Here is a 24,853-nt window from a genome sequence, read left to right as displayed (position 1 = left end):
TCAAGTTGTTTACTCCAAGTAATGCTTCAAGATTTGCAACGCATGCCCCGCTAATGAACTATCTGGGCTTAGGGACTGAACAAAGCTCAAGCATTTGTTAAACATGGCGCTGTGTTCCGATGTGGTACATCCACAGAACGCCTCGGATTTGGAGAGAATATTTGCAGCCGCAAACACGGGGAGAATACGAGACCTGATGAATTTCAGTTTTCGTTTGCTATGCGCGGCACATTCACCAATCAAACACAGCGCTATTCTTTACTCACCAGATGAAATGTCGAGGCGGATCCGAATCCATCTCTATGATTATGTCGTGTATTTCATGGGCAGCATCGAGGCAGCGTTTGATCGCTGTTGTGTACTGCGCTCTGTCCCCGGCCTTGTCCTCTTGGATCGTGCGGTTTATAACGATACGGTAGTAGTTGCACAACAGCCTGATATTGTTTCGTTGCCACCTCACCCACTCCTCCTCACTGCCGCAGACGGCATGGAATGCCACGGATCCTCTAGGTGATCGAAGATGGGCGGGTAACTGAGTTATGACGGCAGTGAGCTGGTCATTGGCCTCGATGACGATTGCCGAAATTCCGGGCTCATCCAAGACGTTCAAAAGGCGGGTTTGAAACCGACGAAGAACCGAAGCAAGCTTGCAGAGCGCTATCAAGTGCTGTACTGGACGGAGAGCGGGGGTGAATCCCTCTAGATTGACGCCGAGTGAAACCTCGACGTCGTCCAGCTCCAATGGTTGATCGACCGCGAATTCTAATTCATCGATACAGCTATGCCCGAGCGGCAAATTTAACCAGTCATTTGCGATGAGCGACCAGAACAAGCGGCTTTGGTATTGGCTTTCGAGCGACATCCCTCCGTTCATATTCTGATCAAGGCCGAGACTGTGGCAAATGCGGGCGGCACAAGACCACAAGACGTAGTACATGTTGAGTTCGCCGAAGTGCACGTAGGAGCCGCCCAAGAGTACGATGGTTCGAACGTTGATCAACCTGGGATTCCTGATGAAGTCTGCAGCGTGAAGGAAGAAGACGGATGCATCGAACCAGTTGGCTCGGTACTGTTCCAGCTGATCTGAACGGTAGCGCTATTAGAAGATGATTTTCACAGAAAGTGTGGCACAGGAAGAAGGAATCCCCACCCTTAGATACCCCTATCGACTCGGCTTCGGGCAGAGTGAGGAAAAGCACTGAAACCTACGGCCGAGTTAGCGATACCCCTGAAGCTGCCTCGCAGACTAGACCTGCCGTTAGGTACGCGAAGTACAATCCTAGCCATGCTGGATCACTATTTTCGTGGAAGCCTGCCTCACCAAGCTCCGTGAAAAACTTGTCGTGGGCTTCTTGGAATTCCGCAGGGTTCAAGGAGCAGTTGACCCAGGGAACCCAGTTGGCGCCGTGAGTCAGAATGGACTGGCTAAGTTGCTTTGAGGGCAGCACGACGTCCTCATTCCTCTTGACTGTCAACTCCCGTGAGTGGCTCCTAAGACGGTTGTATAGTGAGTTCTCGAGGTCATCGATCTTATGCAGCCGAATGCACCTCCCCGGACGCGCCGGCCTCTGCACAGGGTCTGCCTTCAAAGACGCCAACTCCTCTCGGAGAGCGCGGTTTTCATCAAGTAGTTCGGCATAGGTTGGCTGAGCATCCTCCGCCGACGGCGGGCGGCCTTTCACTCGAACAAGCTCAGCGGCGCAAGATTCGGCCTGGCCCCGGACCCGGCAATTGCGGCATGGCAGGTTCTTGTCACATTTCACCTTGCGCCTCGCGCAGAAAGTGCAAGATTTCACGGTGCGCTGTGACGAGCGTAACTCCGATGTCATGGTAATAGCCCTGCTTCTGGTGCAATCGCAGAGTTGAAGGGTCTAGTGAACTCGTGTGGTCTGAAAGTACAAATGTCCGATGGCTCAACCTTATTGGCGCTAAACTCGCCCGAGACTCGGCCGTGGAAGGGTCGAACCCTACGTCATTTCGGACCGTTACGGAATGAGCCTGGACCTCAATCGCAGCAGTTGTACGGATAACACTGAGGTGCCTTACAGGGATCTCTCCGATTCAAGAATGATGGAGTTAAATAAGTGGAGTTGTGATGTCTCTTATTTCCCATCAACTCGCCCGAGGTCGGCCGCGTTTGTGTCGGCCATCACTTTCTTCCTCGTAGAAATGGCTTCGTACAAATGTTTAACCAAATTCGATCAGCTTGTTTTTTCTGTGACACTTAGATAGACGTATCTTCTGCCGTCGTTGACTTAATGTTTCCCTGAATGGAAAGCTCTCCAGACCATTCGAGTTCCTTACACCGGGCTGATTTGCTCTTGATCCATCCAATGTTTTATTCTTTTGGCTTCACCCACGCACCAGCACCTTTTGTTTCTCTCAAAAATGGCCTTACAGCTACGATATTCTCCAATAGGCGTTCTACTCAGGGCAATTTCAAATCGCCGACTCCTTCTCTATCCCGAAGAGCAGCCCGACTTCAAGTTGCATTTGTCCCGTTACGGGGACTTTGGCAACAGCTGTAATACAGCGATTTCTACGATTAACACCGTTCAACCCCACCCAATCGCCGATAAGTCTCCCGGCAACCAAGATGACCTTTCCACTGGTCATCGCAATACGACCGTGGGCTGGTATGCACCTGACGACCCTGAAAACCCGAGAAACTGGACGAATCGCAGTCGAGTCTTAATCACTCTCATCATCTGCCTATACACGTTCGCTATATACACATCTTCGGCCATCTACATTTCAGCTATCGAGGACGTTATCGTTGAATTCGACGTCACGCATGTCGAGGCCTCGTTAGGACTAGCTCTATTCGTCCTAGGCTATGGCGTTGGACCTCTCCTATTTTCCCCTCTTTCTGAAATTCCTCGCATCGGTCGCAGTCCCATATACACATTAACGATGGCTCTCTACGTCGTTGTGTCTGTTCCAACTGCGCTCACAAAAAGCTGGGCCGGCTTTCTAACTTGCCGGTTCTTTCAAGGCTTTTTTGGTTCTCCGTGTCTTGCCTCAGGCGCCGCAACGCTGGACGACATCTACGGACCGAAGGGTTTACCATTCGCTCTCACGACCTGGACTAGTGCTAGCTTTGTAGCCCCCGCGATCGGGCCATTGCTGTCCGGATTTGCGGTGCCGGTGATGGGCTGGCGCTGGTCCATGTGGGAGATCCTCTTGTTGTCGGGCCCAACACTACTCCCGATGCTCTTGTTGCCAGAAACATCCGGACCAACCATTATCCATCACAGAGCACAAAGACTGCGCCGCCTGACTGGACGGAGTGACCTGCAAAGTCTTGATGAGATCGAGTCTCGAAAACTGACAGCATCTCATGTTCTCAAAGAAGCTCTTGTTAAGCCGCTTGAGATCACCGTCAAAGACCCGGCTGTGCTTTTCGTCCAAGTTTACACAGCTATCAATTACGGCATTTACTATTCATTCTTTGAAGTTTTCCCTATCGTCTATACAAACTTATACCGCATGACAACAGGCGAGGTCGGCATTGTCTTTCTGTGCATTTTGGTTGCGTGCATTCTCGGAGCCGGATTCTACTTCATCTTTTTGAAATTTTACATGATCCCGAGAATGCGTTTGTCAAAGTCTGTCGTCGAACAGGAGACGCGACTACTTCCGACCCTTGCTGCGTCTTTCGGCCCGACAGTCGGCTTATTCGTCTTTGCTTGGACCTCCTCGCCACGCATCCATTGGATTGTGCCAACGATTGGCATCACGATCTACAGCGGGAGCGCATTCATCATTTTGCAATGCGTATTTGCATATATTCCGCTGTCTTATCCTCGATTCTCTGCGAGCCTCTTCGCTGCAAATGACTTTTTCAGGGGCACGTTTGCTTTTGCCAGTATTCTCTACGCGAGGCCTTTGTTCGAGAACTTAGGAATCGCTCGTGGCTGTTCCTTGTTAGGAGGTCTCAGTACCATTGGCATTGTTGGGAGCTGGACTTTGAACTATTGGGGTGCTGCTCTAAGGGCTCGGAGCAAGTTCGCAGATTCATAACTTCAAATAGCTCTCACAGTGAATCTTCGCGTGTTAAAACCACGGCTCTGCTTGATCCCGACAGTTTGTGACGTCGTCACGCAAGGAACTATTAGCGAGCTGATGAGAGATAGTGGGGAGATCCGTGTTAAGGTCTGTAAATCATTCTCAACTTTGCCAATGCTAGCCATCCCCGAGTCAACCAAAATACATCCCATCAAGTGCAAGTTAACCACAGTACATAGCGCGCAGGGTTAAAACCATTCAAACGAAATCGACACTGATCTGAAGAGATTAGTGTTTCCTATGTGTCCAACGTTTCTCGAACCTGCGGATCGCTCTTAGTCAAATTATGCTATCTTGTGTCTTGATAGCTTGCCTGATGATTGATAATCACCGGATTGTTTAGTAATTACAAATCTCTGTCGTATGATAAGAAGTCTTCAAGACGTGATAAGAGATGACATCAAGGTTAATACCGTGATCCTTGGCAAGAATGGGACCAGCGCTAGCACTTACCGACTGAGGTAGTACCGTCTATAACCAATTAAATATTTGCTTCTGAATTATCATAACTCGAAGTATCCATTACCAATACTTATATGAGGCGAAGGTAATGCGGATGGATAAGTGATATCCTTCAAACAAGTTCAAAACGCGGACAAAAACCCTCAATCTCCAGTCTGATTTCATCCCGAGCCAGCATTCTTCAGTGCCCCCACAATAGCCTTTCCACACCGATCCCTCTCTCAGCAACATGATTGCAAACACCTTCGCCCTTACCTTTGCGTTTTTATCAGTGGCGCATGCCTTGAAACTCCACGCCGAGCCAAACCTTAAGAAAATCAAGATTGCGGCCGCTCAAGTCAAGCCCGCCTACCTTGATCGTGCCGGCACGACTGGCATCATTGTCGACTGGATTGACAGAGCTGGGAAACAAAATGTCACTGTCTTAGGCTTTCCTGAAGCCTTTCTGCCAGGATATCCTTCTTGGTTCTCCTATCATCCTGTCGACAGCAACTTGGCATACGACCTTCACCTTAAGCTTTTCGAAAACGCGATTTCTGTTCCTGGCCCGGAGACCGAACTGATAGGTGAAGCATGCCGCAAAGCGGGCATCTATGCCGTCATCGGTTGCTCTGAGAAACGAGAAAATACGACTGGAACAATGTGGAATACACAATTGGTCTTCGGACCAAGCGGTGATATTTTACTAAAACATCAGAAATATGTTCCCACGACAATGGAACGGCTACCACACATGCCTGGCACAACTGGATCTCAAGCAGCTATTCAAACGGACTTCGGCGGTCTATCAACGTTGATCTGCGGGGAGAACTCCAACCCACTTGCTGCGTACAATCTTGTGGCGACCGACAGTCCAACTGTGCATGTTGCGTCCTGGCCGACTCATTTCGCTGGTGGATGGTCTCTTTACAACTGCACATTGATTGCGTCAAAAGCTCTTGCATACACAATGAAGGCCTTCGTCATCAACGCCTGCGCGGTCATCGGAGACGACGCAATTGCTGCTTGGCAGCCACCAGATGATGAAAGAAAGTTGATTGCCGAGGAACGAAAGCTTGGTTTATCAACCATCATAGATCCTATGGGTGAGGTCATTGCTGGTCCAGCAGAAGCAGGCGAAACGCTCCTGGTCGCGGAGGTTGACCTAACAGAAACCGTGGTTGCCAAGTACACGCACGACTTTGGTGGTCATTACAATCGGCCGGACATATTTGCGCATCTCTTCACGGAATACTTCAGCAAGGATACTTAGGTTACAGGAAATACGAGCGATGCGAATGGTGGCCTGTGCTTGAGGCCGTGATCGGCTACCCGATGCTGAAGTCCGGATGATGGAAATCGGTACACCTAGCTGTAGTAGGTAGTATACCAGTCAGTATGCTGAATAAAACAACTGCGATTTACACCTGCGGAAAAACCCCTGAGCTTTCCCATTCTCACGAAGCGACTGCTCCTTGATGGGACTTTCTTCGCGGCGAAGCACACCGTCGATGAGGCATGCACCCTCGGACTGTGGTGTCGAACGAGGCTTTGGAGCACTGCATCTTCAGCACTAAGCCGAGCTCGCCCAGTCTTACGGGCGAATGTAACCCATCCACACAAATATGCCGAGGCGCGTGCCGAACAGAGCATCAGAAGAGAGCTTCCGGGCCTTTCGGGACGTATGACGAGTGTCTTTGTGGTCTTCTGTCCTTCTAACTTTTCGTTGGATATGTTTAGACCGTTTGAGGTGGTAAACAGCAACGACGCGGGTCGAGAATATCAACAGCGTCATTGTTTAAATGGTGATGTAGCTGAGGACCAAAGGGAACCATGTGTCGATTTTACCGTGCAGCCCTGGGACGGGTGTGCAAACGTCAGGAGACGTGACGGCCACGCCTGGCGTCTGGGCCCGACATATTTGGCGCGCCCGAAGAAATACATGGGAAAATATGCGTTGGTGCAGATGTAGTGGTGCACACATCCAGATGTGGTGAAAACATGGGGTGAAGTGACGGGAAAGCGCGCCGCGTTTATTAGCTGTTCTGAAGAAGACTACGCTGGCTTGTGGGGAGCGAATGGCGCCGAGTTTCTCTTAGATCTGAGATTCAATGCATGGTGGAGGATTGGCTTGGAAGACTCGGTGAACTGTTTGTCACGGCGACTAAGCTGGGTATTGATGAGTTCGAGGTTGGTCGGTTCAAACATGCTCTGGAGGTGATTAGGGATCAGCTGTAGATGAAACGTATGAGATCCTAGCCGATCGAAGTTTTTGCCAGAACAAATCTGAAGGATCGCGAGGTGCTAGCTCCTTATGGCAAACGCATCTACTGCGCCCTCCACCTGCACACCGGCTGAAGAGGTCAGCCTGGTCCAACGCAGCCAAAACGGGCGTCTTACATCTGGGATCCCTGCGTGATTGGACAAGGTTGCTGTAGAGTAGTATTTTCATAAGCGTGCCCCTGCATCACAAAGTCGCAGCACAATCAAGTTGGAGGTCAGGCTGACGCATGGCGACATGGGATATGTGCGCTCTCTAAAGAGGGCGGCCCGGCAGTTATTGTGTCGAGAGATCCTCCTCCATATTTTTCTCCTGATTTCAATCTTGCATTGTCGGCAATAATACAGGTATACCCTCACTCGATATTCGAATCTGTCGATAATGTCCACCGCCACATCTTGGTTTCCTGAGATTGAGAGGTCGTCGTCACCCGGGGCGGTGCTTACTTCAGATTGTTCATCGTCTTTAGAACCATCGCCTTCATTGGCGTGCTCCTCATTCTTGTCTGAAAATCTATCCTCAAATGAAAGCCTTTCCTCGCGAAGGACGTCCTACGAGAATGCCTTCTTTGATAGTCTTACAGCATACCACATCGACAGATCAACCGGCAGCTGGGATGATCAGATCGACAGCAGACTAAGAACATCAAGCCCACCATCCCACATTCTGACATCGAAGCTCTGTGAACGTTGCTTGCTTTTCGAGGATTTATATCTACGCCCTCTACTGCCATCGCCAGGCGGCACATCTCCTCCCCAATTCCAACTCCTCCACCATGCAACTTGGAAGGGCCTGCGGGACTCGGCTCTGAGCGGCTGTGAGCTCTGTACAGTGCTCAGGAACGGATGCTTGCATTCACATCGACAGAGGCTGAGAGCTTCTGCATTCACAAAGACGGAACAAATCGAGACACTATTCGAGGACGTGAAAGACCTCGTCATCCGATCATCTGGCGAGACAGCCGCTAGGAATGACGATGCAGATTGTCTGGTGGGCTTCAATGGTCTCAACAAAAACCCACGGACCCAATGGCGGAATCATGTGTACAATTGGAGCCTGGTCACATATTGTGACCGATCGGGAGATCACCCCCAGGTAGATGCAGATTTTATCCTTGGAAATAATGATGGTGAGCTCAACATACCTTGGCTAGAAACTTTGACAATGATTTGAGCCAAATCCCTCGAGCTGACTTATGTGCAGATGATGGGCCACATCTGACCCACGGCGGTTTCGATGGCAGATGCTGCACGCGGACACCAGATCTAAGCCTAGCTCAGAAATGGATCTCGGAGTGTCAGCATTTCGACAAAGAATGTGTTTTTAGACATGTTCCTAATCCATTTCTTCAGACCGAACTTCCCACTCGTCTTGTTAGAATTGAGAAAGGAGGCAAGCGAGTGTGGTTGCAACCGACCGAAATCGAGCTGCAGTACGAGTACACCACTCTCAGTCATGTTTGGGGAGGCACCAACAGTCCATCCACGACAAGAGACAATCTTAATGACCGTATACGCATCGGCATTAAGACCTCCGAGCTTCCTGCAACATTCAGAGACGCCATCACGGTAACTGATGCGCTGGGTTACTGTTTTCTTTGGATTGACTCTCTGTGCATTGTACAGGATGACAAGACGGATTGGGAGCACGAATGTCCCCGTATGGCGTCGATTTACCAGGGCTCGGTGGTCACTCTGGCCGGCCCCACGGCCAAAGACTCGCATGCAGGGTTGCTGCATGACCGGTCGTTCCTTGACGAGCCATCTTACCTGTACCAAACTACACTGCAGTATCGCAATGAGCACGGCATGTCTCAGAGTCTTCTGACCATGTACTATCCCGGCCATAGGGATCACGCGAAGAAAATCTATCCGTACAAAACCGAAAACAATTCAGTACTCTTACGACGCGCCTGGATTTTCCAAGAGAGTCTCCTGTCGAGGCGCACACTCAATTTCGGTTCGACGCAGATGTATCTCGATTGCAGAAGGGGCACGCGATACGAAATGTCCCATCAAGGGGAGGGCTTCGGGCTTCGCCAAAGACCGCAATATCTTTCCTTCACTGAGAGACAGCCAGGAGAATATTACAGCTGGTGGAGGAGAGGAGTAAAGAAGTATTCCAGATGCGAGCTCACGTTCTTTTCCGACCGTTTGCCGGCGATCTCCGGTATCGTCCATCGTCTTCCGCCCCCAATACCTGACCAGTACGTCGCTGGTCTTTGGAAAAATGATCTCCAAAGATCCTTGCTGTGGTACAACGAGGAAGGACGTAGCCCGGGTAATCAGCCTGATTCTCCGATGGAGGCACAGTACCTAGGTCCCAGCTGGTCCTGGGTTTCACTACCCACACCAATCACCTACCCGGACCCAATTCATACAGAAAATGCTCCGCTGTTATGGAGTATGAAAACGATCTTTGCTTCTACTTCACCAGAGGGTACCGATCCGTACGGGCGAGTCAGAGGTGCTAGACTGATACTCCGCGGGAAAACAGCTCCGGCAGTCATCGCCCGCTTCGAGAATGACACTCCATCGAAAGGAACTTTATCCATATCTCCAATTGTCCAATCAAAGAGCTCCTTCAACAAAGCACAATTCTTTCCTGATGATCCCAGGCGCTTTCTTTCGGTTCCTTCAGTCAACGGCGTGTGCGACTTGTTTTGGGACTCTTTTGGCGGTCGGACCTCTACGTACCCGCAGAGTTGTGACCATGAATGTGTAATATTATTTCTCGCTGCAATCGTTGAAATGGATTCTTGTGGAATTGCGTATGTCTTGGTATTGGAGCCAGGAGGAAAAGTACATGAGTTTTTCCGACGGATTGGCCTTGCGGTCATACGTATTCGCCAGGAAGATCTCATTTGGTGGCATAGTGACTGCGAAGAAACGGACGTAGCCATCATGTGAGCATCAATCATGAACAACTACTGCTATACAAGCTCCAATTGATTTATCTAGAAGACAGCGAGCGGAGTCTCCAGGTCTCCGATGAGTATGGGCTTCTGCCACAATGCAGAGATATTCATATTAGTGCATGGGTCGACAAAGAGCCATCCTGCTGGCGTCTGGCGCTTCATGAAACTGGAATCCGTCAAAAACGGTGGCAAGATCGTGATGGGGCCAAACGGCAACCTCGTTTCATGATTCCCTGACTAAGCGGCGAACTTCGGGGGGCTCAGAAGTCATAATTCTCTTGGCGAAAAGGTAGCTGTGTGCCGGGCCCCGTCTGAGTTGAGGGCGTATGCGAGACATTCAGGAAGAACCAGGGCGTGGCGAAAAGACTGGTAGGCGCTTGACGCTTGACGCTTGTGTTCTGCGGCGTACGGAGCGCGCGAGCGGTCCAGTCGCGGTCGCAGAAAGACTGAGCGTTATGTGTCCAAAAAACGTCTGAGAGTCTCGTCTGTGTTCGCTTTCTGTCAGTTGTTGTGAGTGTGCGGGTTCCGTGCCACGGGCGAATCAGTATTTGTGTATGTTTCGGGCTGGAATGGATGCGATTCGTCGGCTGGGTTGAGGGGGTGTAGGAACAGGGGGTGAGATTCTCTGGGGTTTTCGGGCTGTCACCTGTTTTTCTCCGAACATGGTGAGGGATGGGAAGGGATACAATGTGTCAGAAGTTAGATGGGACGATCTACTCAGCTGTCAAAGCAAAGGGTGGGGGGGTCTGGATAAGGCGAGGCAGCTGGGAGGGAAGTAGACGGGGGAGGGATTTCGTAATGGGACGAGACGAACTCTGAGGTTATCGGGATGGTGGGCAGATCAAATCGTCATGGATTATGGCATAGCTATCTCTCGTTAAACTCGGGTGTCAAGGTGATAGCCTTTGACGGATCAATGTTGCCGAAGTCAAATCGCCGAAGGGTTCGAAGTCTGTCCCAAGCTCCTTCAGACACAGCTTGAGCTTGAGCTTATTCGAAGGTCGAAATGAGGGGTCTTTTTGTTCAATGGATCTGGTTCATTCCTTCAATTTGCCTTTGAGAATGAAAGGTTAAGCTTATTGCCCTATCTGCATATTCGCCATGTGCTGCTGCCCATCCCACCGCGCGGACGTACTTTGACCCGCCGTTCCTGCTAAAGCTTGACTGCCGACATGTGCTGCTTTGATATCTTTCCTGTTTAAAGGGATTATGGGAATTTGGATCTAGTGAGTTCGGGATTCAGAAGGGGTTTTGCAGTTTCCGAGCATTTAAAGGATAGTGCGACTGTCTAGACCCCGTACCCCGTGGCCGGATGAAACGTGATGCATACCGATAGGGCTGAGCTACATTACCCATTCAGTGATCTTTGAGTCATGACCGTTCGGATGCTCTTCAATCTATGCTCGGGCTCTTGTAAGACTCCGGTTTTTGCCGCTGCTTTCGAGTGTGCATGGTGGCTCGCGGCCATAGCATAGACTACTGGCCACTGCGCTTATCAAGAGGAGACGGCTGTTTCCGGGTCGCCGACGGCGGGTCGTTTATGTCTGTGTCAGATCGTAGAAGATAAAGATTCGGGGTGCATATGATGCCGGGAAGACTCATTTAAGGTGTGAGTGGGGTTGCGGGCTATGCTGATAAGAGGTTAGAATCTGGACCCCTTTTCTAGGGGATTGACGATGCTTTCTGAAGGTAGAGAAACATTGCTAGTACATGTATTTTTCGGCAAACTCAGTTAAGGTGTGAAGGCCATGGGTTATGATAAGGACAACTGAATTCTGGACCGCTTTTCTCAGAAACTGGCGACATTCGGCGATCTAAAAAGTGGCCCGACGTATGATATCCGATAGGTTCTAATTACGGTGCTCGAAATCGTTGGTGTTAGATCCAATGTAAGCCATGCATAGGAATACTATTAACAATGACAGTGGATGCCGCTCTATAGGGGGATGTGAATGATCACCAAGACAGTCATAAGATCTGGTGTTCCAAAATCTGATATTTCATGCAATTAAGACAGGGGACGCCTGGCATAGCGTGAAAGGATGAGTGCATCGAGTCATTCACACATCGAGAACTTGAGACAGGGTTGTCTGAAGCCTAACCCTTTTATCTTACTCAATAAGAAACATAACATACACTGGACTCTCAGTCATCTGGAAAGGGTGAAAGTTCATATCTGAAGATCGCATGTAAAGAACACAGGATGAAGACGAGTCAGGGTCCTGAATTATACCTGTCAAGCTCTAGGTAGGAGATTCAATGTCAGTCACTACAAAGGCTTGGAGACAGCAACATGAACCTTTCGTTGCGCGTTAGATTTATTTGAAAACTTTGCGTCACCACGTAGGTGAACTTTAGATACTGTGTGTCGGAAATACAGTGGGCTGCTGAAGTTCTTGCTTTACCAAATAGGTTTGAAGCAGGTGAACTTGTGGAAGGACGCAACTACTTCAACCTCAGTCCAGGAGACTGCTTCCGTCAAAAGTAGTGCTCAGATCGTTCAATTCTGGAAAGACAACAATTTCTGGCAGCATCTCTGCGAATAGAGTTAAGGCCTAGGCCTGTAAGTCGTCAGCAAGTCGCTCGCTGAGTGTGCGTTGAAATCATCGCGCCGCTGGTTCTTAATCTTGCCATGTGCTTTGGTCTAAATCAACCAAAAGGCACATCTCCTCATCTTGGAATCTATCCAAATGAGGAACGCTCTCTTATAGCACCGTGCTGACCAGTACTGAGCTGCTGCTTCAGGAAAGGCTTTTCCCGCTTACTTTCATGTCAACCACCACTACTATGAGGCTTAGTAAAAAGCCCACAACCCTTTCAGATTCATTCGGACGAAGACCATATCAATTACAAGCTTACTGAAAATAGAATTCAAATGTTCAGGGTCCTCCAAAAATCCGGTAACCTCAATATCACGGAGTTAACGAAGGTAACCATGAACCTTGCTCGACTCTCATAATAGTACTAGGTAGTCGTTTTCGTAAAGTATCCAGAGAGGCCGATAACTCCGCAACTTTGCATTAACTGATTCGCCGAATGTCGCTGAACATTGAACTCTACTGGAGCATTGGAGTCCAGAAAATGGAACGTGGATGCGATTTATAGTATAGCAATCCTAGCTACTGAACGCCCTACGCCCTACTGCCAAGATTCAGCCGAGGTCGACTACTAACTTCTATGAGTGAATGTTAACCTCGGAATTGTCTTATGCAAACCATTGCGATAATTATGTAAGGATAAATACAAAGGAGTAGGCCACTCAAGTGCCAATCACGGGCATCATAGACGTCAGCCAGCACAACATACGAGAGTCATGGCAACATCACGCCAGGCAACCTACGACAGCCGCGGGCTGAAGATCTTTGCAAATCTTTTCTTCCTCCCGCGTCAGCTTTCGACCGCAAGAATGCTGCAATCGTTGTTGGTCACCCTGAGGGTACAGGTGTTAAAGATCAAGCCTCCGGCCTGTACGCCAAGGCCCTTTCCTCTGAAGGGTTCATCATCCTCGCCTTTGATGCAGTCTACCAGGGAGAAAGCGAGGGCTTGCCCCGAGGCTTAGAGGATCCAGCACAACGTGTCGAAGACATCAAATCCGCCGTCACATATTTCTCAACCCTCGGAAACGACGTAGTCGACCCATCTCGAATTGGCTGTGTAGGCGTCTGCGCCTCTGCAGGCTACGGAGGGAGCGCTGCAGCAACAGATCAGCGCATCCAGGCTGTCGCCGGCGTATCTACAATGTGCTTTGGCACTTTGACCCGAGAAGGCATGAAGGATCGAGCAACCGGACAAATCAACGCCGTGAAAATGTCCCAAGGCTTGGAGCAGGCCGCGAAGGCTCGGATCGACGAGATGGAAGGCAAGGCGTCAGTGACTCACAGCATCCTGGACGTATTTTCTCATCCGAGGGAGGACATCAGGGCATACTACAATGATCCTCGGTGGAGTAATCACAGATGCACCAATGAGATGGTGACGAGGAGCATGGAGCTTCTCGTCACATTTGATTCATTTCAACACATTGAATGGATCTCGCCGCGGCCTCTGCTGTTGGTTGCTGGAAACGAAGCAACGACATTCACACATAGTCAACAAATTCGCCAGAGGGCCAAAGAGCCGAAGGAACCTTCCGTCATTGATGGGGCTGGTCACGTTGAGTTGTACCAGAATGTGTCAAGGAGTGGACCAAAGCTGGTGAATTTCTTTGCAAGGGCACTTTGCAGGTAGACGGCCAGTTGACATTCTCATATACACGCAAATGCAATGAGTTTCTCCACAGGCTGTGCTCTTATCGTCATAGACCCCGAACCCCGCTGATACTACCAAGAAAACGTCCGCAGTAATGTAGCCCCCATTCAAGTTCTCGGTGCTTCGTTTTCGAATCATGTTCAAGCAAATCAACAAACGCACCACATCAACGCAATATTCCAGACCCTTCAAATGCCACCCTCATATTTCCGGTGTATCATGAGTCGCACTGCTAGAATAATAAGTCCTGTAAGACATACTGACATAAGAAAAAGGCCAGTCATGAAAGCAGCATCGTAGCCACGAAAGATGCCGAGACGGGCAACAAATGAGCGAATCCGCGAATTTGACATGGCCCCCAAGACATCATCGACATTGGGTTCAATACTGAATTCCGTCTCGAACCACGCGTCGCCGTAGTAAGGGAAACGTGCGTCGAGACGGCGCGCAAGACTGCCAGCCTCTTCAGGGCCAGATCCTGCACGCATACAGGCGAGCAGATCAACATGACATGTCAAGCCTTCTAAAGGCACCTGAAGAAGTCCAATAGGCAGCTGGCGCATCTGAAGAAGGCTGACCTTAGGCTTGGTAAGAGTCATGGACTGCGTGAACATATCTTTGTAGCAAATGAGCTCTGGTTCGGTCAATTTCTGTCGTATGACTCTCCATCCAATTGGCAGTTCAACAAGCGGTGATCTCTCTGACTGATCAACCATGCTGGAATTCGGATTGCGTATAACGTGTGCTACGTAGCTGTACGTCCATTTCGGAAGGCGAATACGGTTGTCTGCCATAGCGTCGTCGACTCTCCAGATAACTTGCATGGACAAGGTATTTGTGATCGCTGGCCGTGAAGGGAAAGATTTGAGGAACGCTGTGTAAATACTCTTGGTCTTTCCATGTTGTCCTTCCATCCGTTGATCTATATGAGCCCCAAATTGCAGCAGGAGGAGGAACCGATCCAATCTTGAAGACTCGTCTAACTCGCCCCTAGTCATGATGTGCCCCCACGTCATCCTGTCGGCTTGTAGACTCCTTACCTCGGCTTTCCCGATCGGGCCGCGGCAGAGCCAAGCAAGAGTATGGATGTCGACAGCCGGGGCTGCTTGCAATGCCATCTGCAGAATGTTGGGAGCGTAATGCTTCCACCATTCCTTTGGGACGCGGCTTCGAAACCGTGCGAGGTAGTATAACTTCCCACGATCAGCATCCAACTTTAGTATTGCTAATATCATCAGGCCAGGGAGTTGCATGGCGTCTTCCTTGCGTCTCCCGGTTTTGAACATGTCGGTCTTGTGACAACTGTTATCTTCGTCGAATAGGAAGTATGATGCCGGCCCGGACTGATTATTTCCATTCGTTCCTGCAGGCGTGTTTGTAGGAGTCTCCAGACTTGTCGACTGGCTCGACGTGGTCCCTGACTCGCTACACTCATCGGGCACAAGTTTCCACCAGTCTTGTTGAGCATAAGCCGCTTTCGTCTCGAGGCTGAGATCGGTCCCTGGAGACCCTCTTTTAGAACCTCCGAGCCATATCTTGAATCTTGTCACGAAATCCTGATCTGACTCTATGGTTTGCTTCCGCAATTGCTTGTGATGATACCCAAAAAGCCTCCACGGGAAAAGACCGCGCTCCTCTGGTGCCTTCATCGTGTCCTCTAAAACTCGCGTTACTTGATCAAAGATGCGTCTCTTTGACTTTTTCCACGAGAAAGGGATATTTCTTCCGGGCGTATCCAGCTGGCGCAAGTGACCAAGCATACTGTCCAGATTAGGGTGCGTTGGGTAAGGGCGCCCCGCAAATAAGAACGAACTACAGACAACGAGTCCGTAAACATAGAGATCGCATCGACGGAGGCCGTCAAAATCATGAGCTGCACGGACCTCGCCGCTGGGTGGTATCCAGCCTGGTGTCCCAAGATAAGAGTCCTTAGTCCTGCCCGCTTTCGCGTCGATGCCTTGCTTGTCGATGGCAATGTCATCCTTCTTGACTATGCTTGGATCCTGGCTAGGTCCTTTCGCACATCCAAAGTCGCAAAGCTTTGCCGTAACCTTATCCGCGTATTGAAAAATGAGGACATTCTCCGGCTTCAAATCGCCATGCGTGAAATTGTTTTCGTGAAGGCTTTGCAGACCATGGCCGATGTCGATACATAAGCGCCGCACAAGCTCGTAAACTTGGAGTTCGTGACTCGCTTTCGTCTTCCAGAACAAGTTCAAAATGCCTTGCGTAGGCGATGTTGAAGGGAAACTCTGACTTGATGCTGCAAAGCCCTCCTCCATTAGAGACTCCTCAAACTCTTCAAACTCAGAATCGTCACCGTCAGTGAATAAGTCCTGCAGATATTGAGCCAGATTCATATCCGCCCGTTCGAAAACAAGAAGTGGAAGTTGTAAACCGCCACAACATGGACTGCCAGGATCTTCAACCGTGTCAAGACAAAGTCCCCAACCGACAAGTTTAACAATATTAGGATGGTCGTGGAAAAGCCCGGGGGCTAGAGCGAGTACCTCGCATTCTGCCGCCCGAAACCTATAACACAGATCTTTTTGGTTGAACTTCTTCCTTTGGGCTTCTCCGCTTTTTATTTCCAGATGCTGTTTAATAGCGATTCGCATTACAGGCCAGCTTTTGTGGACTTGCTGACTTTCGAATCGATAGTAATCTCGAGCTGCTTCATCTGTAATGGCACGCACGTTCCCCTGGCCACCTTGCCCAAGTGGCTTGCAAAATTCTTTGTGAAGTCGAAATAGCTGGGGCCCCGGAATCCCACTCTCTTGCAAGGTGCTTAGAAGGCGGTTCAGAATTGTAACTGGATCACCTCCTGTTTCTTGCCGGATGGTGGTATGGCGTCTTGCAAACTCAGACTGCAAATCCACCAGGGTTTTCGAGGGACGCGGGCGGTCACGGGGCCTTGGGTGTGGTTTGGCTCTGCGCTTTCCAGTTCGATCGACGGTGAGAAGGCGCGGACGAAGGTGCCGCTGCCCGACAACAGTGGAGTCTCCAACATCTCCGGGGTGGACATGTTCCTCGTCCGGGTGGCGGACATATCCCTCGTCGTCCGACATCGCCGAATCTGAAGTGTCGAAAGGGACTGACTGTAGATGAATGTGAGGCGGGTCCAAGGACAGCCAACAAGCTAGTTTGAAGAATGCGACGTGAACAGTCAGAGGTTTGCATGAGCAGGCAAGATCAGGCTGTCGCCCTGATAACGCGTCGCTTATGCACAGTACCTTCGTATATGCATGTCGAGCGATTCGCATTGCCCACCAATCGTAAAGCGACAAGTAACAAATTCCAATAAAAAGAGGGGTAAATGTAAGATGGACATAAGGCAGTGATGGTAGATTTGAGGCTTTTGTTTCATGTCATGCTTAGAACTTGACGTCCGACTTCCTTCAACAACTTGGCGGATTGACCATTTCTTCGTGAATCATGGACCCTTTCAGCGTGGCCGTAGGTGTCGTCGCCGTCTTCAAAGACACATATATAACGGTCAAGTTCATCAAGAAAACGGTCCAGACTATGAAGGGCCATGCTGATGAGCAATCGGAACTCTTGACACGGTACACCATCCAGATCTATCGTCTCAGGAACTTGTCGCGGCTTTTCAGCGACGGAAACACTGTGGACATGAAACTTTTGGAAACGATTCCGAAGGTTTGTGTTCTCAAAACGATGAAAACTTCATTGGGTGGTGCTTAACCCTCACAGTTATACCTTGAGCTATTGAACGACGTGTTGATGAGGCTGCAAAAGATTCTGGAGAAGTATGCCAAGCTTGCCGCAAACCTCGACGATGACTATCGGCGCTTTTCCCCTCTTAGTCCTGATTGCAAATCGGACCCTGAAAATTTGCAGATTGATGATGATAGCACGGACATCAAGTCCAAAGATCCCACTTCGAATATCGATAGTAATGTTTCAATTCATTCTTTTGCGAAGCCGAAATGGTGGCATTTCCCAGTCTTCCGGCGCGGCATCGTAAGATCTTCTCAACCATCAAAGAAGCAACTTCTTTGGAGCAACCTCCCAGCCGGAGTTCAATGGGCCTTCCAGAAGAGTGAATTATTCAAAACCCTTCATGAGCTCGAGGACTGGAACAAGCAGCTTGAAGAACTGGTCGCCCAACTGCTATCTTGTTTCGGTTTCTACGAACACAACAGAAATCTACAATATCGACTCCACAACGATGGTAACGATGATTTCCCAGTGAATCTCTTTCAACGGCATGTTAGCTTGAACAAGTCAACCAAGGAGAACCTTCTCAGCATATCAACGAAGGATGACGATGGTAGGCGTAGATCGAACACTCACCATTGTCTCCAGCTAACAATTGCGTAGACAACCTCGTCTCATGTGAGATTGCAGAGGCCAAAGCTTCCGAGCCAAGAGTTTTGGTAGAGTTCAAACAGCTTATCACCCTGCCTAGTCAAGAGAATGAGTTACACATTGGCCACAGGGACGCAGCTCGTCGAAAAGAGGAGTTGTATGGAAAACAACTGGCTCGTCTTCTTCACATTGCAGGACAGAATTCCTTTCGCACACTGCAACTCAACTCATATGCTTGGGATGCTGAGAAAGCTCAGTACATGTTTCTTTTCAACTACCCAGCAAATGCATCCAGTCACAAGCCGAAGAGTCTCAACGACTTAATATTATCCAAGGACTTTCAGCACGACAAGCTGGAACTTGGCGATCGTTTCTACGTTGCACATACTATAGCCAGTGCTGTCGGCATCTTTCACTCGGATGGATGGCTTCACAAAAGCATTCGGTCTCATGCAATCAAGTTCTTCTTTATGAAGAAAGAACCTAAGATCTTTTGTGACTTCAAAAGCCCATACCTAACGGATTTCGAGTTCTCACGGCCCGTTGGAGGAGTCACGCGGCTAATTCAGCAGGCTTTTGATCCGGATTATGAGGTATATCGTCACCCAGATCGCCATGGACTGCCGAACACCAGTTATATCAAGATGCATGATATTTACTCATTAGGCGTTGTTCTACTTGAGATTGGACTTTGGCAAACGGCTAGAGATACCTATGATGAGGTTGCGGAGCCTGGTCCCAACGGCAAGGTCTCGATAGACCCGTATGAGCTGAAGGAAATATTCTTGCAAGATGCCAGAGAACGATTACCGCATCGAATGGGAAAGGCTTACCAAGAAGCCGTGATTGCGTGTCTAGACGGAAATTGGGACCATTTAACGTCTGAGAGTGCTTTGGGGGAAGAGTTTCTCCGACAAGTGGTGCGGAAGGTTGACATCAAAGCTTTTGCGGGGTAGTCGAGCGAATGCTGGTTACTGTTGACTTCATCAATGGTATGCGTGTTAAGAAAGAAGGGTATACTATAATACTAATAAGGAATCACGGCCTTTAATTAGCATTTATGCATATTAACCTTAAGGTGGCATTCGTTTGAAACAGTCCTTCCTGAAGCTAATCTAATGCCTATTTTATAAGGTTTGTCTGTCTTGATATTTTGCACCGAGCTATCTTCATGGCAGTGATCATTGCGTCCAGAGTATCATAGAATTCTTTTTTGACACACGGTGGCCTTTCTTTCTACCTCGCTTCTTCAGGAAAAAGGGCAAGCACCGGACTAAGAGCTTCACGATATAAATATCGCTCTTTCTCCCTTGCTGCCGCCTCCTCACGGCCCATGCTTTCATCCTCATCTAGTTGCACCGTGATAAGCTGGTCGTCGTCTCTATGGGTCTTGCGCCAGACCCTTGCTACTTCCACGATCGTTCCTATGAATCTTGCTGTATAGAAGAGCGTTGCGAGCGCCGAAATGACGAAGCTGGCTTGGGTGACCCGACAAGGTGTAGCCAGGTCTTCTGGGCATTGCCAAGTTAAGCACCACGGGAGGGGGCTCGGATGCTGCATATCCGAAAAGTCTGGCGATGCCTGCGATGATAGGCTGTGAAACCAGAAGAATGCGAGAAGACCATCGTATAATAATGAAAAGATCTGAGAGAATTGACCGAAAAAGCCCATGATGAATCGAGCAATCATAAGGATTACAGATAAGATGGCAACCGCGAGGGTGGCGTCGACAAGGCTAGAGAAGCAAATTAAAAAGTCAGCATCAGCATTGAGTCTAATTTTAGAACGATGAGGCGGGGAAAACAGAAATGACATACTCCTGCGACCAGACCAGCGGAACCTTAGGAGGCTGACTACAGTCCGGATCACAGCAGACCGGCTGGCTTGGGCTGGAATTCCAACCCTCGGCGCCCCCCTTTTCCCATAGCTTCAGTCGATAGTGTCTGGAGGATATATTCAAAAAGAGACTAATAGCCGTCAAAGAGAGGCAAAACTCAGGCACGAAGGTGAACCTGTCGGTTATCTTGGCTGCCATTTTCGCAAGCTGCAATGTCAACAACGAGACGGGTAGGCATGGACAATCTTAACCTTTTATTGTGTCTGGACGTATGATACATCATAAAAATGATGCGTCAATCGCGGTTGGCAGCTGCCTTGACTGCTCGTATCTGGGTGGAGGTTCCGAGACCGAAACTTGCTCATACTGCCGCAGGGGTCACGGGGATGCGGTGGCGCGATAGCTTCTGCATCGCACTGCGCGAATGAACTTGGACACACTTACTGGTGGGAGTTTTATCTTCATTTCTAGTTGGCGGGAGCGAGTGCCCCGAGTATTCAGATATTTTCATCGAGACGAATATTGCAGTCGCTACTTCACACCACAGTACAGGTTAGTATGATCGCATCAAGCAGATTACACACGGCGTATGTTACTCGGGCTATGGCCCAAGTACATGCTGTCTTATTATACTTTATGATGGAGCTTGGTACTTCAGATTTGAAGCTTTATGAACGTCCACGTCTTGGCGGCACCATGCAGCAATCATGCGCACCTCTCGTTTGGCTCAGCTTCCGAGCAGGTATGCGCAAGTTGACCCCGAAGTCGCTGCGACTCAACGTTTATTTTAAACCACCTAGTACATCAAGGTAAAAAGTCCAAGTCATATATAGTCTTAATTACCGTCTTCATCCGCCGTGTCTCGATTCTTCCATCAGCTAGATCGATCTCCTACTATCCATAAACATACCTCCCAAGCCTCTGAGTCAATTCAATCTAATAACCTTTCATCTTCGACTTTTTCCATGACTCTCATCGTTAAATGGGGCGGTGCGCCGCAATCTCTACTCAAAGCACACCGACGATACCTGCACTGGGACAGGCATAAGCCCCGAAAGTCTCCCTGTCAGCTCAGTGACGAGGCTCCATGGCCTCGGACCCCCTTTCCATCACCCCATGAGATTCTGGGCGCGCAACCGGGGGTGCCTTACACCAAAAAGCACTTCTACCGGCTCGTGAAGCTATATCACCCCGATCTTCGTACTCTCAACAAAACCCGCGTGTTCAGTGTTTCGCACGCAACTATGACTGAACGCTACCGCCTTGTGATCGAGGCACATAAGATATTCAGTGATCCAAAGAAACGATTGCTCTATGAAAAGTATGGACTGGGTTGGAGTGAGTCCGGACAGCGGACTCAGCAAGCACCTCGCCCGTCACACAGTACCACAGCTGGTGCGAGATACGACGACGCCTCATTCACTCAGAAGGGCTCACCAGAGCGTCAATTCCCAATCTACGCATCAAACGCTGTAGTTGCCATTGTTTGTGTTGCGATGGCGATGGCGGGGGGCATTGCTCAGGTCGAGCGTGCTCGAAAGGCCCGGTGGGATTTCCAAAGGCGAGATTTAGCCCTGCAGGAGGCAATTAGCAGAGATCTCCAACACCTGGCAGACCAACTCGAAGGAAAACCAAGAGACTTAAGAATATTAGAATTCTTAGCACGAAGAGAACTTAACAGCTGGTCAACACCAGAGGACCTGCACGAAGGATTCAACCCACACGAAAACATCTGCCGCCATTGATAATCTCAGCCATATGCTTCGCTTTCTGAGCATTTGGGTATCAGGAGTGTTGCTATCTGGGAGAGTTGAAGTATGATTTGGCTAGTATCATCTTACCCTGGCCTACTTTGCTTAGAGTTTTGCTAGCCGGGCGGATAGTGGGCATAGTTGACGATAGGGACGACGACGGCGGCGGCGACAGCGATATGGACAGAGAAAGGGGTTGGGATAGTGACTATAGGGACGACAGGGACGACAGGGACGACAGGGACGACAGGGACGACAGGGACGACAGGGACGACAGGGACGACAGGGACGACAGGGACGACAGGGACGACAGGGACAAAAGTAAACATAAAATTATCTAAAGAAGAAGATAGACGATTAGGCCTAACGTAAGTAGTCTTCCGCCTGAATAGCAACACTCTTTCCTCAACATCCCTGTCATGTATATTAAGTGCTATTGCATCGACGAAACTTTCCTCGTGATAGCCCATGCTATCGTCCTTAAAATGCAAATACTAAGCCTTGAATTTGAAAGGTGTTAGAAGCTCTGGGATATCGCTGTAAATGCCGCTGAACTTTACGTGGTCTAGTCCAGTAAAGCCATCTGCATCTATACCCAAGATATCACCACCCGGTAGCAAAGCTCTAATTATCTGTACAATACTCGCCCGCCGAAGACTCAGATACTCGCCATAAGTCGTGATTTTCTTGTTGGAACCGGTTGACATGTCATATGCTTCAGTTCGAGGCAGAATACATCTTCGACCTTGCTGAGGATCCAACGTGATCTTGCAGGCAAAGATTAAAGCTGTGAGGTAGACAGTTCGGCGCCAAGATCTATGCTCCTTGACAAATACTGACCCCGAAGCACCGAGTGACACCAATCTCTCCACGACGTTAGCGGTGCGGTGAAGAGTTCCCTCGCCAGTGCCACACCCGAGTAGCTTGACCAGCAGCTGACTAGCTGTCATGCGAACCTCCGGAGCCATCTCGCCATCTAGAATCTTGCCTTCGACGGCGTGAAGAAAGCGAGGATAGGCGATGTTACTCCCGTAGGATATGTTACCTATGGGTAAGTACAGAGCAATGGTGCTGTCGTATTCGAGCAGAACCTTCATCTTTTCATTTATAGTGAATGAATTTAGCCATCGCAGGCCGGAAGCTATCTCGTAAACCGCTTCATGAAAGGCTCTTCGATTCTCCTTGGAAGAAAGGTCTATGAGCCTGTTGCTCATGAGCCAGACGAGGCTGTCCTTGCTGACCAAGGTACTTGTCATCGCAGCCCGTAGGATGCGCTTCATAACAGGATTGAAGCTCCTTGGGGGAAGCGCATCGGTAGCTTCGTTGATGACCTGCAACATACGATGAATGTCATCTGCCGATGACAACACGCCCAATGCACTATAGATGTACCACAGCGCAGGCGACCCATCAAAAAGTCGACCTTCATCATCAGAGCTTGACAGCCTTGGCACCATGAGGAACAACTTCTCGACGAGGGATATTCGGCCGTAGCTGATAGCTTCACAGACAATCCTGGGGTTGAGTGGAAAGACAGAATTCTCAAGAGCGAGGGAAAGCACCTCGTCAGGAACTGAGTTTATGATCATATCTTTGAATAGGCCGTCGCTGTCGCAGGGATTTGTGTATCGTCGAGTGCTCTTCTGTAGCAAAAGTCGGAGTGTTGCTGTATGACGGACAAAATATAAAGGATTCCGACGTTTAGACGGCCCCTTCAGAGGCAAATCGCTGAGCTTGGCTCCTCTTGACATCAATAGCTGCGCGGCGTCGGCGTCGCCTGAAAGCAAGCTGGCACCCACTATCGGAAGCCGTTCATAGCATTCTTTGGCCGATATGAACGAAACCGACAGTCTGGGGCTCATGCCAAGATCGATACACTGTCTCATCATGTCGAGATGTCCAGTGTTAAAGGCCCAGATGAACGCATAACTTTCATGTCGGGCCACGGCATTTGGCACCAGGCGCTGACAAAGAACGGAGCTGAACCATCGCGACACCAATGCCCATTGAAGGTGATCTTTGGATGCCAGTGAGCATGAGATGTCCTGAAGAATCTCGATAGGCAAGTCCCAGATGGCCAGCTTGTTGTTGGCGACAGGCTTAAGAACTTCCATTCTGTGATGATCCATGCTTCCGAGTTCTGTTCTTGTGCTAACGGTGGCCTGGCGGCTTTGGTAGAAAAAAAGTGACGGAGTAGGTGTCTTGGCTTCGTGGATGAAAGTTGGGTGAGTATTTTTAGTGTTAGGAATGGAAACAATGACAATGCAGTCGCAAGTCTAGGGAATGCTTTAATGTACAACAGCGGATATCAGTGGAATGTTTCGGAGTTACGGAATATGACCAGATGTTTCAAAGAAAGTTTTTCGAGTCCTTACTCAGGGATGACGAGTCACCCTTTGCACTCTCAAAACCTTGAGTGTAGTGGCTCAAAGTGGTGACATCTGAGGTATGCACATGTATAGACTTGCTCTTAGTGTGGAACGTATTTACCTACGAAGTAAATCATTAATCAAATCTAAAGTCTAGGTGTATTCAAACAGTTTCGAGATCCCAACGAATGAAAAAGCCCTACGACCATTTACTTTGGTTGCCCTCAAATAATTCACTCCTTGGAAGTTTGGAAAATAGCAAGAACACAAATTGTCATTCGCTCCCGCAGGAACCCTCATTGATCAATCAAATGCGGATCTTGCCAGTTCGTCTCATCCCCAAAGAAGAAATAGCAAGTCAGGGTTCCCTTTAGCTGAAACATTGAACATTCATGGTAGATGATAGCGAGTATGGTGCGGATACTAAAGATCAGTAGCAGAATCGTAGCTACAAAGGTTGAGCTCCGCTGCCTCGCGGAATATCTCCGCCAGAATGGCAAAGCTCATTACCTGACTGCAGAGGGGAAGACCAGTGATGGGACTCTGAAGCGACACAGTTATAGACGTGATTGGCAGCGGCAAAGACCGGCTTTGATAGCTACTAAGACA

At 49.4% G+C, this 24,853-nt stretch overlaps 9 protein-coding genes and 1 pseudogene across 10 annotated transcripts; 6 read left to right on the top strand and 4 right to left on the bottom strand.

The window, feature by feature from the left end:
- Positions 1-262: 262 nt before the first annotated feature.
- On the bottom strand, positions 263-1,829 carry GCG54_00006862 (uncharacterized protein; the record flags this gene model as incomplete). Its single annotated transcript, XM_045406856.1, has 3 exons — positions 263-1,083; positions 1,151-1,205; positions 1,227-1,829. 3 exons carry the CDS (start codon positions 1,827-1,829, stop codon positions 263-265), a joined length of 1,479 nt encoding a protein of 492 aa, XP_045267402.1.
- Positions 1,830-2,388: 559 nt separating this feature from the next.
- On the top strand, positions 2,389-4,023 carry GCG54_00006861 (Transporter mfs1; the record flags this gene model as incomplete). Its single annotated transcript, XM_045406855.1, has 1 exon — positions 2,389-4,023. The coding sequence occupies one exon, from the start codon at positions 2,389-2,391 to the stop codon at positions 4,021-4,023; it is 1,635 nt and encodes a 544-aa protein (XP_045267401.1).
- A 736-nt stretch (positions 4,024-4,759) lies between these two features.
- GCG54_00006860 (Nitrilase 3) lies at positions 4,760-5,782 on the top strand (the record flags this gene model as incomplete). The annotated part of the gene is made up of 1 exon (XM_045406854.1): positions 4,760-5,782. One exon carries the CDS (start codon positions 4,760-4,762, stop codon positions 5,780-5,782), a length of 1,023 nt encoding a protein of 340 aa, XP_045267400.1.
- A 2,348-nt stretch (positions 5,783-8,130) lies between these two features.
- Positions 8,131-9,699, top strand: GCG54_00006859 (uncharacterized protein; the record flags this gene model as incomplete). The annotated part of the gene is made up of 1 exon (XM_045406853.1): positions 8,131-9,699. A coding segment is annotated over one exon (1,569 nt), but the record flags the coding sequence as incomplete, so codon positions are not given.
- Positions 9,700-13,020: 3,321 nt separating this feature from the next.
- Positions 13,021-13,934, top strand: GCG54_00006858 (annotated as a pseudogene). Its single transcript has one exon. A coding segment is annotated over exon 1 (914 nt).
- Positions 13,935-14,143: 209 nt separating this feature from the next.
- On the bottom strand, positions 14,144-16,315 carry GCG54_00006857 (uncharacterized protein; the record flags this gene model as incomplete). The annotated part of the gene is made up of 1 exon (XM_045406852.1): positions 14,144-16,315. One exon carries the CDS (start codon positions 16,313-16,315, stop codon positions 14,144-14,146), a length of 2,172 nt encoding a protein of 723 aa, XP_045267398.1.
- Positions 16,316-17,390: 1,075 nt separating this feature from the next.
- On the top strand, positions 17,391-19,243 carry GCG54_00006856 (uncharacterized protein; the record flags this gene model as incomplete). The annotated part of the gene is made up of 3 exons (XM_045406851.1): positions 17,391-17,615; positions 17,670-18,249; positions 18,300-19,243. The coding sequence occupies 3 exons, from the start codon at positions 17,391-17,393 to the stop codon at positions 19,241-19,243; spliced, it is 1,749 nt and encodes a 582-aa protein (XP_045267397.1).
- A 280-nt stretch (positions 19,244-19,523) lies between these two features.
- GCG54_00006855 (uncharacterized protein) lies at positions 19,524-20,322 on the bottom strand (the record flags this gene model as incomplete). The annotated part of the gene is made up of 2 exons (XM_045406850.1): positions 19,524-20,022; positions 20,105-20,322. The coding sequence occupies 2 exons, from the start codon at positions 20,320-20,322 to the stop codon at positions 19,524-19,526; spliced, it is 717 nt and encodes a 238-aa protein (XP_045267396.1).
- Positions 20,323-21,089: 767 nt separating this feature from the next.
- GCG54_00006854 (uncharacterized protein) lies at positions 21,090-21,869 on the top strand (the record flags this gene model as incomplete). The annotated part of the gene is made up of 1 exon (XM_045406849.1): positions 21,090-21,869. One exon carries the CDS (start codon positions 21,090-21,092, stop codon positions 21,867-21,869), a length of 780 nt encoding a protein of 259 aa, XP_045267395.1.
- A 500-nt stretch (positions 21,870-22,369) lies between these two features.
- Positions 22,370-23,989, bottom strand: GCG54_00006853 (uncharacterized protein; the record flags this gene model as incomplete). Its single annotated transcript, XM_045406848.1, has 1 exon — positions 22,370-23,989. The coding sequence occupies one exon, from the start codon at positions 23,987-23,989 to the stop codon at positions 22,370-22,372; it is 1,620 nt and encodes a 539-aa protein (XP_045267394.1).
- Positions 23,990-24,853: the final 864 nt, after the last annotated feature.

The sequence above is a fragment of the Colletotrichum gloeosporioides genome (genome assembly GCF_011800055.1).
Source record: "Colletotrichum gloeosporioides strain Lc1 chromosome Unknown consensus_22, whole genome shotgun sequence".
Classification (NCBI taxonomy): Eukaryota; Fungi; Ascomycota; class Sordariomycetes; order Glomerellales; family Glomerellaceae; genus Colletotrichum; species Colletotrichum gloeosporioides.
The sequence above is the reverse complement of the archived record's forward strand: the minus strand, read 5'-3'. Positions and strand labels throughout refer to the sequence as shown.